At 55.2% G+C, this 17,137-nt stretch overlaps 2 protein-coding genes across 2 annotated transcripts in view; both read left to right on the top strand.

Moving 5' to 3' along the window:
- The window catches only part of HNRNPM (heterogeneous nuclear ribonucleoprotein M), a 357,001-nt gene that overhangs the window by 283,284 nt on the left and 56,580 nt on the right, over positions 1–17,137 (top strand). The window lies entirely within an intron of this gene.
- RAB11B (RAB11B, member RAS oncogene family) lies at positions 173–9,707 on the top strand. The gene is made up of 5 exons (XM_023645559.2): positions 173–306; positions 6,523–6,718; positions 7,654–7,847; positions 8,119–8,199; positions 8,711–9,707. Exons 1-5 carry the CDS (start codon positions 267–269, stop codon positions 8,854–8,856), a joined length of 657 nt encoding a protein of 218 aa, XP_023501327.1. The 5' UTR covers positions 173–266; the 3' UTR covers positions 8,857–9,707.

Genomic DNA, 17,137 nt, shown 5'->3' with positions numbered 1-17,137 from the left:
TAGGCTGGCGCGGCCGTCATTTCAGAAAGGTCCGCAATCCTTCCGCCTTTCTCCGGGAGACCGAGAGCGAGGAGGGCGGGTGCTAAGCGGTGCCCACCCCCGGGGCTCTGCTTCCACCTCTGATTGGCTGCTCTAGATGCCGGTCGTTACGCCACCCGACGCTGATTAGCTATCCGGCCGCCGCTCTGCGCGGCGCCGGCTCCGCCCCCGTCGGGTGTTTGTGGTGGGGCTGCGGAGTCGCCGATCCCGCCGGAAGCGCCAGGACAATGGGGACCCGGGACGACGAGTACGACTACCTATTCAAAGGTGCGGCCGCTGGGGCACAGACGGGCGAGGGCGCGGCGGCGAAGCGGCGGGCAGGCAGGCCGAGGCTGCGCTCCAGGCCGCTGGGCCCAAGCCGAGCCCGGGGCCTGGGGCCCGGCGAGTCAGGCGGCCGGGAGGGCTGAGGCGGGCCGGGCTTGGTCAGCTTTGGGCAGGGGTGCGCGACGGTCCGGAGCGGGCGGCCCAGGAGGCCCGAGGGCCCTGGATGAGCCGGGGCGGAGCCGGGGCCCAGAGGGGGTGGGGCCCGGAGCGGTGGGAGAGGCCGTTAGGGGCGGGGCCTTCAGAGGGGGCGGGGCCGCCGCCGCGTTCTGCAGGCCGGGCTGGGTGGAAAGCTCCCCTCGTGTGGGGGCGGGGCCGTTGGAGGCGGGGCTAGGCTGTAGTGGGCGTGCCCAAGACCGGGGCGGGGCGGGGCGGCTGGGGGCGGGGCTCTTCGCGAGGTGGGAGGGGCCAGGCCTGATTGGTGGCGGCACGTCTGGGGGCGGAGCCTGGGAAGGGCGGGGTGGACAATGGGTGTTGGCGTGTATATGGGGGGGACCAGGGATTGGGGTGCGGACAGGAGGGAACTGTGTGTGTTGGACCCAGGCCCAGTGGTTGACAGTAGCAATGATCTCTCTTAACTGTTAGAATTCGTAGCACTATCCGAGTACCTGCACTTTTCTAAGCTCTGTGCACATGAATTCGTTGAAATTCTCATCACGACTCTGTGAGGTCCGTCTTGTCCAGCCTTTCTCTTTATGGACCTGGAAACTGAGGCCCAGAGAGACAAGGAAGAAGTTTTGGGGCAGGACTTGAGCCCAGGCCAGCTGTGGCTTTACCACTTAGGGAGTGTGTCCGGAGAAGCGTGCAGCCAGGATCTGGGGATAGGATTGTCACACTGCCTCCCCCAACACATGGTGGCCAATGTCCTGGGCCTCGCCAACCCTACCCCTCAAGCTAGGGAGACATCTCACTTAGGGGTGAGACATAGAAGGAGGGGTCACTGGCTTTGCAGTGCCTTCTGTGCCAAGCTGGGCTCAGGGCCTGTGCTGTCTGTGCTCGGCTCCCTGGCTGACAGTGGCAGCTCTTGAGAGCTCAGCCCTGGGGCCATGTGGGGTGGGCATCTTTGCCCCACTGCCTGCTGCGTGAGGGTCTGCCTCCCACACCAGCTGTTGGCATCTTCCCCTCATTGGGGGAGCCTGGCCATCCCTGGGAGTGTGGTCTGTGTCTGTCACTGACCATTGTCTGTGGTATTATCTAGCGTGTGGGAGCCTGGGGACCTTGGGGATGTGGAGAGTCGGGCAGTGCTCTTTCTCCCGGGGTTATCCACCTGGTGAAAGGCTTCTGGGCAGAGAGAGTGCCCGTGCAAAGGCCCAGGGTCGTCATACAGCACCGTGGGCTTGGAGGGCTGCATGCAGGCTGATATGTCACTGGTAGGCGAGGCTGTGTGCCACCCACTGAGCCTCGGGCTCTCCCCTTAGAGGCAGGGGAAGCTCTGTTAGGGCTTTGGGGACAGGTGAACAGGACTCCAGTCCTGCTGTACCTGGTGCCTGTTTTTATGCAGCCGGCCCTGAGACATCCGCAAGGAGTACCCGCCTGGTCGTGGCACAGCCAGGGCAGAAGGCATTGCCCCAGCAGCCACCTCCTGGTTTCTGTGGTCATTGCCCACTTGTTATTCTTAACCTTTGGCTGTTATAAATAAGCCAGCTCCAAGCTTTGCACGAGTCATCTTTTGCCCGTTGAGCTGTTTCCTTGAAGTTTGTTCCCAGAAGTACCATTACTGGGTCAGGGGCAATGGGGCGGCCCTGGGCTTCCAGGGACGCGTCTCCAGGGTCCACTTCCTGGAAACACTGCTCTGGCTCCTGCGGCAGCTGGCTCATGGTGGCGGGGGGTGGGAGGGGTAGCTGCCCGCCCCACTGCCCTCCCCTTCTGGCCTCCTTTTTCCGAGTCGAGCAGGTGCCTTGCTGACCTTTTCAAGCTGGCTTGGAAGTGCACGTCGGACCCAAGGTCAGCATTTCCCTGACTGTGGTTGTCTGAGACCTCGTCTTCACGCCGATGCCTTGTCGGAGGACCCCTCTGTTATCTTTTCATATTTATCTTGCAACCTGCTCGGTTTTCCACTCACTCCAATAGGAAAAGGAAACTGTCTGGCTCTGGCAAACGCAGAGGGGAGGAGGGAAGCCAGCAGCCGGGCAAGCGGCTCCCATCACATCCCTTGCCATCCATTCGGCGGGTAGACAGACACATGGGTATGTTGCACTCCCAGGCCCTCCCGAGGCCCGGTGGCCTGCAGAGAGTTAGGCCTGGGCATCAGAGAGGCATTCAAAACACGAGCGTGCTAGAAGAGTTGCCATGGGCCACTTTTCTCACCCTGTGGCTCCTGGACCCTGCCACCTGGTCGGGGGAGCCGTTCAGCCGATCCTCTGCCCCCCGCCCTGTGCCCAGCCTCCCCCAGGCGTCAGTCACCTTCCCCTGGCCCTGCCCTCCCACACTGGCTCCCCGACCTCCTCAGCGAGGCCACCGACCCCCATGGGTGTCTTCCTTCCCCACGTGCTGTTTATTTTCCTCGCTGTGCATTCCGCCCTCCCTTAGGAGTGTGCTTGTTTATTGGTCTAATTATAGAGCCTCACATTTATCCTGCTAACATTTTATAACCAGGGACTGTTTTCCCAGCTTGCCTGTGGATCCCCGGGGGCACCCCTGACCTCCCGTCTGATGGACCAGGCTGCAGGGTTCACAGTGGGAGCAGCTGTGTCCCCAAGGGCCACCGAGGCCTTCCCAGAGCCCCTGGCCATCCGTTGGCCCGTGAGGACCTGGCTGGGGTGGGAAGCTACTGCAGTGGCTCAGAGCCCTGTCCTCTGCTGTCTGATTCCCTGGGGAATAGCTGTGGCAAGGTGGCCCCTAAGTGCCGGATCCTGGGGCCTGGGATGTTCAGGGCCAGCATCCTGGAGGAGAGGTGGGGCTCTGCTCTGCCTGAGGTCGGGGATCCAGCTTCCCACCCGAATGGCCACTCAGTCTGCCTGAGCTCAGCATGTGGGCCCCAGGGGTGCCGCACTGTCATGGGGCAGGCCAGAGGACCCAGGGCTTCAGGAAGTGCCAGCTCTTTGTTTTTGCCAACTGGGCTTGCCTGCTCTGCCAGCCAAGTGGCATGTCCAGGGGGGCTGTTTCCCAGCCGGTGATGCCACCAACTTCCATGGAAATGCTGGGGGCCGTGTCCTCATGGGCCCTTTCTTTCCCCAAGACAGTAGGTCGCTTGTATCTTGGACAATGCTGTTCTCATTCCTAGCCCGCACACGGGGCCAGCCCGGCCGCTGTCCCACCGGTCACCTCTCTGCATCCAGCACCGTGTGCCAGCGACTGCCCGGACAGCCCAGCCTTCTGCCCTTGGTCTCGGCAGTGGCTGGTGGCACTCATCCTGCTCTATGCTCAATGGGCGACCTTGGGCTGGGGGACTTGGTCACTCTGGGTTGAGTGTCCCCAACTTTACAAAGGGAATAACCGTGTCAACATCTGTCCCTGGGGTGGCCCTGAGAACTGGATAAACACAGCCTTTAGGGCTGGGCCCCGGTAGGACCGATGGGGCTAAGGGGACCCGGAAACAGTACAGCCGGGACAAGCCTGGGAGGAGAGTGAGGGGCTGTGGGGGATACAGGGCAGGGCCCGAAAGGGACCCTCCTCCTCATTTCCTGTTCCGTTCCTGAGGATGTAAGAACTGAGCAAACCTCCCTGGCCTTGGCCCAGTTTCTGTGGCTGCCGTGGGATGGAGGTGAGGGGTTGGGGGAGTGGCTGGTGGGCCCCACAGTCAGTCCAGCCTGGCCTCGCATGGCCTAGGAGCTGATTTGAGGCCCCAGCATGGTTGGGAGTCCCCGGCTCTGGGCCACAGGCCTGTGTCCATCTCCACCTTTCTCTGAAGTCAACTCAGCAGTCTTTGCGTGGGCATCCATGTTGTCACGAGAGGACACTGGCACTGTTGTCATAGGTGGTGTGGGCCAGGCCGTATGGTGGTTTGGTGGGAGAAGAGGGGCCTGAACCGAGGGGTTTTGAAGGATGAGCAGGAGTTTGCCAGCTACTCCCAGGGGTCAAGATGCCCCAGGTGGTGGAAGATGACGAGGCTGAACCTAGACGCCTAAGCTTAGCCCTGGACCCAGAAAACCTGGGTTCAAATCCTGCTGGACCACTTTCCAGCCAGGCGACCCTGGCAAGTTGCTACCTGGTGAGCATGGTTGGGAGGTGGGAGCAAGCCTCAGACCCCTGCTCTGCCTCCTGCTCACCATGTGCCTTGAGCTTGTCACTCCTGTCTGTGCCTCAGTTTCCTCATCTGTAAAATGGGTTACATGAGGCTGTGTGAGGCGATGCACATGAAGGGCTTTCTCAGCCCAGACTCAGTGAACATTCTTCCTGTTCTCCTTATTCTTGGCTCTCAAGCAGCCAGCCCAGGGAGGGTGCAGTGTCCTGGGGGTTGCGTCACCTGCCCGCTCTTCGCCTGTGGCCCGAGGATGGTGACCTGGGCATCTTCCAGGTGTGGGGAGATGTGGGCCCAGGGCTCTGCCAGCCACTTTTGCGTCTGTCATTCCTTCACTGCGCCGGGGGCTGGGGATGCAGCGGGGAATCAGTGTCCCAGATGCCCGCCCTCGAGGCAGAATGGCCAAAAACAAATAAGGGAGACCTGGGGAGGGGTGGGGGCGGGGGCCGCGGAGGAAAGGCAGGAGAGGGGCGTGGGGAGTGTTGGGGGGGTGGGGCTGTAAGAGGACGGACGGCAGGGAGGGCCTGCTCCATCAAGTGCCATCTGAGGGCCCACCCGGAGTTGATGAGGGCAGGACCCGGGCGGGTACCTGGGGAAGAACTTCCCAGGCAAAGGACAGCGTGCACCCCATTTCTTTGAGTCCCAGCGAGGAGGCCCAAGGGGCAGGAGCGGAGTGAGTGAGGGGCAGCGGGGAGCAGGGAGGGTACGGGGGAGGTGGCGCAGGACCACAGCGGTGCAGGGGGCCTTGGGAGGGCTGTGGGCAGAGGAGGGCCGGACCCGACTAAGGAGCTCACTGGCGCCCTCCGGCGGCCGCGAGGAGAACAGACTGTTGATTGGGGCTGTGTGTGCGCTGGGACCCCAGGGAGGGAGAGATGGCGGCAGCATGGACCAGGGTGGGGGCAGTGAAGGTGGTAAGAAGTGGCGGGGATCTGGACACACACACATAAAACTTTCATCGGGCCCATGGGTAAGCAACCCTGCAGCCCCCATGGCTCTCCACTGAGCGGACCCACCCTTGGATGCTAGTGCCCAAGGCCCACACTGGGGGTGCATGTGGTTTCCAGCTGGGGCATCTGGTCACACGGCCATGTATTGTTTTCCTTGCGCTGCACATACATACACCCATGGGTGCATGCACGCTTACACACAAACGTGTCCATGCATGGACGCGAGTCTCTGGTGTGCCCTAGGTCTGAGGACAGCCCTCCTGGACCACCTCACGTGGCTCTACCCCAGAGCCTGGGGCGACTGGGCCTCGGAGGCGTGCTTCTGTGGCTGGGCAGGGGTGACGGGAGAGACCCGCCCGCCTGCTCTGCCCTGTGCTCTTGTTCCTACACCCCTGCAGGACAGTCTGACCCTGGGGACAGGGATGCTGGGAGAAGGTGGCAGGCTCTGTCCCTTCCCAGCTATGTCCAGAGGGCACGTTCCTGTCCTGTTCCTCCTGAGCTGGTGCGCCGTGCTGGTGCTGAGTGGGGGTCTGCACAGCTTTCCGTAAGGGGACCGCGGGGTGGGCGTTGGGGGAGGCTTCTCATTTCCTGTTCCTGATCAGTAGGAAACTGGTGTCCCCGTCCCCGAGGGGCCTCTTGCTACCGTCCTTCCTTGCACACATGTGGAAAAGGCAGCCCCGAGAGGTTAAGCGACTTGCCCTAGGTTGCTCAGCCCTGGAGACTTTCTTGGGTGTACCCAGCTGCCCAGGCGACAGTGGAGGTTCTGGGATTGGTGGATCCCCAAGCCATCTGCCTGCCGGGGTGCTTGAGTCCCCGTGCCCCAGGTGGCGCAGCCCTGCTCTGAAGGACTCTGTTCGCCTCTGCACCAGGCAGTGTGGTGCCCCGGCTGAGGGGCTCCAGGACAGCTCTGACTCGGCCCCGTCATTGGCCCCCAGGGTGCGCTATGAAGGTTCCGTGGGTGGGCGTGGCTGGCATTCGGGGTCTTGGCTCACTCTGGCCCACAGAGCCTCACCGTATCCCTCCCCGCCCCCACAGTGGTGCTCATCGGGGACTCGGGCGTGGGGAAGAGCAACCTGCTGTCGCGCTTCACCCGCAACGAGTTCAACCTGGAGAGCAAGAGCACCATCGGCGTGGAGTTCGCCACCCGCAGCATCCAGGTAGATGGCAAAACCATCAAGGCACAGATCTGGGACACCGCCGGCCAGGAGCGCTACCGTGCCATCACCTCCGCGTGAGTGGTGGGGGTGGGGAGATGCAGGAGGCTTGGGCACGGGGCCACTGGGCCCTGAGGGATGGGTAGGAGTTGGGTGGGAGGAGAAGGGGAGAGCACACCCCTGAGAGCAGGGGAACCAGGGTGAAGGGATGAGACCCTCAGGAACTGTGGGACCCTCGGGAACACCAGCACCCAGGTGGGCATGTCCCACGGCCCCTCTCACCCCCGGAGTCCCTCTCAGGCTCTGCACTTTTGCTGGGTGGTGGCTGCATGGTGAGGGCTGTTAACCAGGCCTGGCTGAGGCCACTCCACTCTGCCTGCTCTCTAGCCCTGCCCGCTCGGCCCATCCTGCTGGGCCACATTCCCAGCCTGCCTCTTCCCTCAGGTCCCCTCAGTGCTCACACCTTGTCCCACACTCATCCCATGTTCCCACGCAGACCTGGCACTCCTTCCCCGTGGCCACCCAGCCATCAGGACCCACTTGGGCTGTCTCTTCCTAGACCCTCCCAACCCCCCAGCCATTCCCTATCAGTCATTTGCTGGCCCCTGGACTCCCTCCACTGAGGTCTACTCACCTCCTGGTGAGTAGTACTTAATCCCTTGGGGTGCACATATGTCCACTGGTCTCCTTGGTGGGCCAGGCCACAGCAGGCATTGGAGCTTCTGCCTAGCCGTGGCCCTTTCTCTCACAGGTGCTGTGTCCTTCCCTCCTTTTTGTGACTGACCCCACAAGTGTCTTCTGACTCCAGACTCCCTTGACAGGTCCCTACCTTCCTGAGCTGAGTCTGGGGCCCAGGGCCGGGGCCTCAGGACATGCGCCCCTCCCTCAAGGCCATGATAGCCGCCCCTCAGCTGGGCGCTGTGCCTGGGCCAAAGAGCTGTCGCCCACAGAAACTGAGAGACCCCTGTGGGTGCTGGTGCGGCTCACCCGGTCCCTGCCCCTGTCCCCACAGGTACTACCGCGGCGCCGTGGGCGCCCTGCTGGTGTATGACATCGCCAAGCACCTGACGTACGAGAACGTGGAGCGCTGGCTCAAGGAGCTGCGGGACCACGCCGACAGCAACATCGTCATCATGCTGGTGGGCAACAAGAGCGACCTGCGCCACCTGCGGGCCGTGCCCACAGACGAGGCCCGGGCCTTCGCAGGTGAGGACGTGCTGGGCCCAAGAGGGCCTGGCCAGAGGGCTGCCAGGGTTTCACCCCTGGCCATCTGACCTGGCCCCGGGCCTTCTGCAGGGACCACCTCTTGAGCTGACTATGACCAAGGTATCAGAGAAGCATCTGGAAGGCAGGCAGCCTTGCCCCGAGGCCCCTGCCATCCTTCATTTCCTAGGCTAGGCAGGCGGGGTCCCTGAGAGGGAGCAGGGGGCCACACACATGCCCCCGCCTGCTCACCGCAACATGCTCTTTCTTCCAGAAAAGAACAACTTGTCCTTCATTGAGACCTCAGCCCTGGATTCCACCAACGTCGAGGAAGCTTTCAAGAACATCCTCACAGGTCGTCACAGGGCCTGGCCGAGGGCGGGGTGGGGAGGGCACCAGCCACACTGGTCACGCACTCCAGGACACAGCCCTGGAAACCCCGTTCCTTAAACCTGCCTATCAGTCCACACACAAGGAGGGACGTGGCGTGCTCCATGGGGTCAGGCCAGATCCCGCCCCTGCTGGCACTTGGAACACAGGGACCCCTCGACCCAGCTCCCATGGGTGGGCCCCGTCCTGGCTCCACCAGAGAACAGCCAGCTCGGACAGCTGCGGGGGCAGTGGCCTCGGTTCCAGCCCCCGTGGGCTTCTGGGAGTTTCTTCTGAAGAGGCCTCGGCGAAGGGTGGGGGTACAGTGGATGAGCGGGTGGGAGCCTGCAGGAGCCCAGCCTGTGCCGTTGTGCGCCTGATGCGATGGGGGTGCAAGGCACAGGGGGGGCCTTCCGCAAGGCTGTGGACTCCCTGGAGGAGGTGACCTCCAGAGGAGTCCTGCAGGGGGGCACTCACCCCACGTGCCCCCATTGCAGAGATCTATCGCATCGTGTCACAGAAGCAGATCGCGGACCGCGCAGCCCATGATGAGTCCCCTGGCAACAACGTCGTGGACATCAGTGTGCCGCCCACCACCGACGGCCAGAAACCCAGCAAGCTGCAGTGCTGTCAGAACCTGTGACCGGCCCCTCATCCGAGCGTGCGTGCACGTCCTCGTCCTGCGTCCCCCTCACCACGCTGTGCCCCCTGCCCCACCCCCTCTGTCACTCTGTGCCTGGCTCCCGCCCTGCCATGGAGCTCCACACGGCCAGGCAAGAACAGGAGTCCAGCGGCAGCTCCTGTCCTGCCCGAGGAGAGCTAGAAGCCCCAGCTGCTGCACCCGCTCTTCTTGGGGCCCGACAGGCCAGGGAGGGTGGCAGGATGGACGGCCCGGCCAGAGGCCAGGAGGATGGGCACGGCGAGCGGGCTTCTCCAGTTTTCCACGGCAGACTCCAGGAAGCGATTGCTTCCTTCCCTCTCTGGCCAGTTGGCCTAGCTGGCTCCCGGTCCCCACCCAGACCCCTCTCCGGGGACGAAGAGCAATGCAGCAGGGGGCCGGGGCAGGTGGACGCTCTTAGCTGGCGGTCCCGATGCCCCGCGCAGCCAGCACCGCACGCGCCTCCGACCTCTCCTGTGCGTGCCACTCCAGCACCCGCCTGCAGACGTGCGCTGGGAGCCCGGCCCCGTCTCCCCTCCTTTCTGCACGCCGCGCTCTCCCCGCCTCCCCGCACCCGTCTCTGTCTCGTCTCCCGTCTGGTCAGGACCCCGTTTGCAAGTGAAGCAATATTTCCATGTTTTGTATATACAACCGCTCCTGTAGCCTTTGGGTTTTGTTATTGTAGAGAAACACAGATTCTTTATACACTTTGTAAGACTTACGCCAAGCCCTAGCTCTCGATCTCTTATTCGCCCCGTGGCCCCCGCACTGTTGCCCCGATGCCTCGGTTCTCTCACCCGTTACTAAAATGTACAATCCGACTTCCTGTACAGAAACCTGGCGCGCCTCTGTCTGCTTTCTTCTTTCTCTGGCCACCCCGGAGCCAAGGCCCCTCACCGCGCATCCCCTGCTGTGGGCTGCACCGCCCTGGCGCCGCCCCCGGGGGAGCTGGGAGACCAGGACAGTGCAGAGGCTCCCTGAGCTGACCACGGGGGGACCCCGGGGCTGAGGGAGGGGTGGACCCTCTCCAAGCTGCCTCTGTGGCAGGGAGGGAGGGAAGTCTGGGCGTGGGGAGACATTAAACGCCCCAGCCCGAGGACCACCAGCTCTAGGACTTGAGGATACGCCCGGGGAGGGGGTTGGCTGTGCCAGCTGCTCCCCATTCCCAGCCCTGGGGGTTGGGCCGCTCATGGTTTCCATCTGCGTATCTGGCCGCCTCCTCACCTGGGGCCTGGCAAGAGGGGCTTGTCTGGGGGTTGTTGGTCTGCTGACCCCACCCCAGCTGTCTGCATCCCAGATGGACCTCTGAGGAGGGCCCAGTGGAGGGATGCTGGTAACAGAGGGGAGGAGGGTAGCCTGGGTGCCCCTCTGCCTCTCACAGGATCCGGCTTCTCCCCTTGTCCACGTGGGCAGGGCTGGCCTGAGGGCTGGTTCCTGCTCTGGAGGAGGTGTGGCCAGCCCCCAGCCCAGGCCTGTGTGGGCGCAACCTCCGTCCCTGAGCTGACCACATGACCCCTTCCTTGTGTGTCCCCCCTTGCCTGAGTGCCGTGGCTGTTCCAGAAGCTCCTCTTGTGCCCCGAGACCTAGGAGAGCCCCCAGAAACCCTCCCGATTCTGGGTTCTGGCCACATGTCCTGGAGGGATGGGCAAACCCTGCCACACCATTCTAGAAGAGCTCTGAGCCGCAGGGGGCTGCTCAGGCAGGGGCGTTGGAGTTCAGTGAGCTAGAGCGTGTTCCAGGCCGAGGGAGCATCCCAGGCAAGGCCAGCAATGGGAGAGTGGGCGTCTGGCGCACCTAGCAGGCAGGTGGTGCCCTGCCTGCTCCAGGACCACCCGCCACCCCGGGCTGTTGACACAGACCCAGAGGTGCTGACTGCCCTGGGTTTGGGGGTGGGCGGGACATGGAGAGGGCGGAGCATGGACAGAGGCTTCAAGAGGACCAGGTGAAGGCACGGGGCGCCCGAAGGGTTTTAAGCAGCCAAGAGATCAAATCTTTCTGGAGCCTCTGCAATTGGCCAGGTCTGGGTCGCAGACCAGGGGACGAGACTGAGGTGACCCTGTGCCCTTGGGGGTCGCGGTCCAGTGATGCTATTTCAGTGACTGTAATTTCAGTGATTGAACAAACACAGCATGCTCATTCCGTGCCAGGCACTGCTCTGAAGTCTTTTTAAAAAAATATTTTGGTAAAATACACGTAACAGAATTGACCATCTTAAGCATTTTTAAGCGTACACTTCAGTGTTACTAAGTACATTCACATTGTCATGCAAGCCCCACCCTCCGTCTCCAGAACTTTCTCATCTTCCCAAACTGAAATTCTGTCCCCGTGAAACACTGACTCCCCATCCCCTTCCCCCAGCCCCTGGCCCCACCATCCTACTTCCTGTCTCTAGGGATGTGACTCCTCCAGGGACCTCACATAAGTGGAGTCACATAGGATCTGTGCTTCTGTGTCTGGCTTATTTCACCAAGCATCATGTCCTCAAGGTTCCTCTATGTCATAGCAAGTGTCAGAATTTCCTTCCTCTTTAAGGCTGAATAATAGTCTTTTGTATGGATGGACCACATTGTGTTGATCTATCATCCATTGATGGGCACTTGGGTTGCTTCCAGCTGTTGGCCCTTGTGAATGATGCTGCTATGAACACGGCTGTGCGAATATCTGAGTCCCTGCTTTCAATCCTTCTGGGTGTCTACCCGGAAGTGGAATAGCTGATCATGCAGTAATTCTGTGTTTAATTTTTTGCGGAATCCTGTTAACCTAAATAAATTATGACATATAAAGGACTTGAGTTCCACAAAAAATGTCTTTCACATGTCATAATTTAGTATTCACAACGATCCTAAGAGATGGGCATCATTTATGAGCCCTGGTTTACAGATAGGGGCTGGAAGTTAAATGACTTGCCCAGGGTCCCAGACTTAGTAATAAGCAGGTGGGTTTCAACCCTAGAGCTCTCTTTGTGAGCACCAAGCTATGGCGCCTCCATGTTTGGACTGTTGATTTCAAGTTGTTTGGGTAGATACCCAGCAGTGGGATGGCTGGGTCGTATGGTAGTTCTATTTTTAGTTTTTTGAGGAATCTCCATGCTGTTTTCCATAGTGGCTGCACCAGTTTGCATTCCCACCAGCAGTGTATGAGGGTTCCCTTCTCTCCACACCCTCTCCAACATTTGTTATTTTTAGTCTTAGTGATTATAGCCATTTTAACAGGCGTAAGGCGGTATCTTAGTATAGTTTTGATTTGCATTTCCCTGATGATTAGTGATGTTGAACATCTTTTCATGCGCCTATTGGCCATGTGTATATCTTCTTTGGAAAAATGTCTGTTAATATCCTCTGCTCATTGTTTGATCAAGCTGTTTGTTTTTTTGTTGCTGAGTTGTGTGAGTTCCTTATATATTATGGAGATTAACCCCTTGTCAGATATATGATTTGCAAATATTTTCTCCCAATTGGTGGGTTGTCTCTTTATTTTGATTCTAGTTTCTTTTGCCTTACAGAAGCTCTTTAGTCTGATGAACTCCCCACTTGTTTATTTTTTCTTTTGTTTCCCTTGTCTGAGAAGACATGGCATTCGAAAAGATCCTTTTAAGTTCGATGTCAAAGAGTGTACTGCCTATATTATCTTCCAGGAGTTTTATGGTTTCAGGATTTATCTTCAAGTCTTTGATCCATTTTGAGTTTATTTTTGTGTGTATGGCGTGAGATAATGGTCTACTTTCATTCTTTTGCACGTGGCTGTCCAGTTTTCCCAACACATTTATTGAAGAGACCATCTTTTCTCCATTGTATGTTCTTGGCACCTTTGTTGAAGATTAGCTGTCTGTAGATGTGCAGTTTTATTTCTAGGCTTTCAGTTCTGTTCCATTGATCTGTGTGCCTGTTTTTGTACCAGTACCATGCTGTTTTGGTCACTATGGCTTTGTAGTACATTTTGAAGTCAGGGATTGTGATCCCTCCAGCTTTGTTCTTTTTTCTCAGGATTGCCTTAGCAATTCAGGGTCTTTGGTTGCCGTCTATGAATTTTAGGGTTCTTCGTTCTATTTCCATGAAGAATGGCCTTGGGATTCTGATTGGGATTGCATTGAATCTGTAGATTGCTTTGGGTAGTATGGACATTTTAACTATGTTTGTTCTTCCAAACCATGTGCGTGGAATGTCTTTCCATCTCTTTATGTCATTATCTATTTCTTTAAATAATGTCGTATAGTTTTCATGGTATAAGTCTTTCACCGCCTTAGTTCAATTTATTCTTAGGTACTTTATTCTTTTTTTTGCGATTGTCAATAGAACTGTATTCTTGAGTTCTCTTCCCGTAAGTTCGTAATTAGAGTACAGAAATGCAACTGATTTTCATAAGTTGATTTTGTGCCCTGCAATTTTACTGTAGTTGTTAATTATTTATGTTAGTTTTCCAGTGGATTTTTGGGGGTTTTCTCTGTATAAGATCATGTCGTCTGCAAACAGCGAGAGTTTCACTTCTTCCCTCCCTATTTGGATTCCTTTTATTCCTTTCCCTTGCCTAATCACTCTGTCCAAAACCTCCAGGACTATGTTGAATAACAGTGGTGATAGAGGGCATCCTTGTCTTCTTCCTGTTCTCAGAGGGATGGCGCTCAGTTGTTGCCCATGGAGTATGATGTTGGCTATGGGTTTGTCATATATGGCCTTTATTATGTTGAGGTAGTTCCCTTCTATCCCCATTTTGTTCAGAGTTTTTATCATAAATGGCTGTTGGATCTTGTCAAATGCTTTCTCTGCATCTATTGAGATGATCATGTGGTTTTTATTCCTCAGTTTGTTGATGTGGTGTATCACATTGATTGATTTGCGGATGTTGAGCCGTCCCTGTGTCCCTGGTATGAATCCCACTTGATCATGGTGTATGATCCTTTTGATGAATTGCTGTATTCAGGTTGCCAATATTTTGTTGAGGATTTTTGCATCTGTGTTCATCAGCGATATTGGCCTGTAGTTCTCCTTTTTTGTGCTGTCCTTGTCAGGCTTTGGTATCAGAGTGATGTCGGCCTCGTAGAATGTGTTAGGAAGTGTTCCATCCTCCCTCAGTTTTTGGAATAGCTTGAGAAGGATAGGTATTAAATCCTCTCTGGGGGCTGGCCCTGTGGCTGAGTGGTTAAGTTCACGCGCTCCACTGCAGGCGGCCCAGTGTTTCATTGGTTCGAATCCTGGGCGCAGACATGGCACTGCTCATCAAACCACGCTGAGGCAGCGTCCCACATGCCACAACTAGAAGGACCCACAACGAAGAATATACAACTATGTACCGGGGTGCTTTGGGGAGAAAAAGGAAAAAATAAAATCTTAAAATAAAAAAAAAATCCTCTCTGAAAGTTTGGTAGAATTCCCCAGGGAAGCCGTCTGGTCCTGGGCTTTTGTTCTTTGGGATGCTTTTGATTGCTGTTTCAATCTCTTTCCTTGTGATTGGTCTGTTCAGATTATCTATTTCTTCTTGATTCAGCTTTGGGAGGTTGTAAGAGTCTAAGAATTTATCCATTTCCTCTAGGTTATCCATTTTGTTGGCATATAGTTTTTCATAGCATTCTCTTATAGTTTTTCATAGTATTCTCTTATAATCTGTAGTATTTCTGTGGTATCCATTATTTCTCTTTTGTTTCTAATTTTATTTCTCTGAGCTTTCTCTCTTTTTTTCTTTCTAAGTCTGGCTAGGGTTCTGCAAATTTTGTTTATCTTCTCAAAGAACCAGCTCTTTGTTTCATTGATCCTTTCTACTGCCTTTTTTCATTTCAATAGCATTTATTTCTGCTTTGATTTTTTGTGATTGCTCTCCTTCTGCTGACTGTGGGCTTTCTTTGTTCTTCTTTTTCTAATTCAAGTTGGTGTAGTTTGAGATTGCTTATTTGGGCTTTTTCTTGTTTGTTAAGGTGAGCCTGTATGGCGATGAATTTCCCTCTTAGTACAGCTTTTGCTGCACCCATATGAGTTGGTATAGTATGTTTTCATTTTCATTTGTATCCATGGTGTCTTGCTTTTTGCTTTTCAAGATTTTGAGATAAAACTCATGCATTAAAAGTACATGCAGTGGTTTTTGTATATTCACAAAATTGTGCAACCCTTCACTACCATCTGATCCACAATTTTCTCATCACTCCAAAAAGAAGCCCAGTGCCCATTAAGCAGTTACTCCCCATTTCCCCTCCCCAGCCCCTGGCAACCACTAACCTGCTTTCTGTCTCTATGGGCCTATGGAGATTTAAAACATGTCCCAAGCTGACCCAGTGGCATAGCGCTTAAGTTTGCACGTTCTACTTCAGTGGCCTGGGGTTTGTGGGTTCGGATCCTGGGCGTGGACCTACACACTGCTCATCAAGGCATGCTGTGGCGGTGTCCCACATACAAAGGAGAGGAAGATTGGCACAGATGTTAGATCAGGGCCAATCTTCCTCAGCAAAAAAATGAAAATAAAACGTATCCCTTTGTCCCCTGCATTTCCTGTAAATTAATAGTTAGACCCAGAGGCTGAGCAGACCTGAGATTAGAACTTCACACTGGTGTCACGCAGATCCCCTGGGAGGCAGATCGTGTCAGTGTGCTTCTCAGTTATAGTGTTTACAGCTGCTGAGCATCACCCAGACTCCTAATCCATTAGGAGTCAGAAACACAGTGAGATTCAAATTCTCTCCCTTTTCACTTATTTCTGGAATACTTCTATAAAGAGAAATTTCCCCTCGTCTATGTGGTTACCCTGAGGCACAGATTGTATAGGTCAGTGTAAACACTTAATTCTTTCCTTCACTTGTCAGTTTTCGAATTTGATAATTTTCAAGATTTTGAGTTGGTTTCCAATAGCCTTCGAAAGTGACTGGTAAGTTCTCTTTTTAGTTAAAATGTGTGGATTTGGCTCCCTTGTTGGGGGTCAAGCCTTTAACCAGAGTTCCCCCTGGCAGTGGAATGGGATAGGAAGCATATGACTGGGGCTGAGCTGTGGCTGGTGTATCTAGGAGTTTCCAGGAGGCGGGGGGTGGGAAAATGAGTAACTCTACGGAGGATCACAGAAGCTCGGTTTCATAGTCAGAGAAAGAAGTCAGAAACATGTATCCCAGGAACTGGGATAAATCTTGATGTTTGATTAGAATTAGAGGTATTGGTGTGCAGCCAGAGTTTTAAAGATAAATTGACAGACAGATAGATAGACAGACAGACAGACAGATAGATGTATATAGGTACATACATATTACATACATGTTACAATGAAAGAAGCAAGAATTAGTGGCACTGAGGTAGCTATGAGCACACGTGGGACCCAGATCTTAGTTTCTAAATATCATTCCCCACTAAAAAGAAAAAGGCCGCCTTGGAGAAATGTCGATTCAGAGCTGGGCTGGGTAAAAATTAAAGGAAAACTACCCTCAAACATCTTGTTGAGCCAGTAAGTAAGGAAGTGCTCAAAGATGGAATTAGAAAAATCATCATATGCCAACTATTACCTGATTAAAGAGACAGGCTTGGCTTACATCGCCCTGCCCCTCTCTTCTTGCTTTGATTGAGGATGTGATGCCTGGAGCCACAGCAGACATCTTGCTACCATGAGAGAAAGGTCAAGACAATCTCAGAGTCTTTGACCTTATCATCATTTGGCCAAGCCGATGCCAGCAGCCATCCTCCTCCAGAATTCTTATAAATATAAATAAAACTCCCTTTATCTAAGCTAACAACGGCAACAACAAAAATTGACTCAAGCGAGAGTCATCAATACATATTAAATCTGATGGGTGAAGATTTGTTGAGGAACAGGATATTTAAGTAGTTTCAAAATATTTTCCCCTAAAGCACTTATTGACAACACACTAACTCAGATTGGAGAAACCTGGCAGAACCATTTTAACCAGGTTAACATAATTAGTAATGGAAGAAATCAACACCCGATGCCTCCTGTTATCTGCACCGAGAACACAATGTCACTTCTGTGGTTCCTGTCCCAGATCACGAGGACACATTAGACAAACACGAATTGAGAGACTTTCTACAAAATAACGAGCCCACAATCTTGAAAAGTTTCAAGGTCACAAAAGACAAGGAAAGACTGAGGAACTCGTCCAGACTGAAGGAGACTGAATGAGACAGCTAAATACGATGTGTCATCTGGGATGGAGGCTGGGGCTTTAAAGGACTTTACTGGAAAATTTGAACGGGACTTGGGAATTACATGGTAATATTGGATCGCTATGAATTTCCCGATTTTGAAGGTTGTACCACAATTTTGTGGAAGAGCGTGCCTACGCTTA

Source organism: Equus caballus, chromosome 7, assembly GCF_041296265.1.
Source record: "Equus caballus isolate H_3958 breed thoroughbred chromosome 7, TB-T2T, whole genome shotgun sequence".
Lineage (NCBI taxonomy): Eukaryota > Metazoa > Chordata > Mammalia > Perissodactyla > Equidae > Equus > Equus caballus.
Note: the sequence above shows the minus strand (reverse complement) of the source record. Positions and strands in the feature narration are given on the sequence as shown.

Coding starts and splice junctions, on each gene's coding strand:
- RAB11B (XM_023645559.2), top strand. CDS start 267: ATGGGGACCCGGGACGACGAGTACGACTACCTATTCAAAG. Junction 6,719..7,653: donor TACCGTGCCATCACCTCCGC/GTGAGTGGTGGG, acceptor CTGTCCCCACAG/GTACTACCGCGGCGCCGTGG. Junction 8,200..8,710: donor TTTCAAGAACATCCTCACAG/GTCGTCACAGGG, acceptor CCCCCATTGCAG/AGATCTATCGCATCGTGTCA.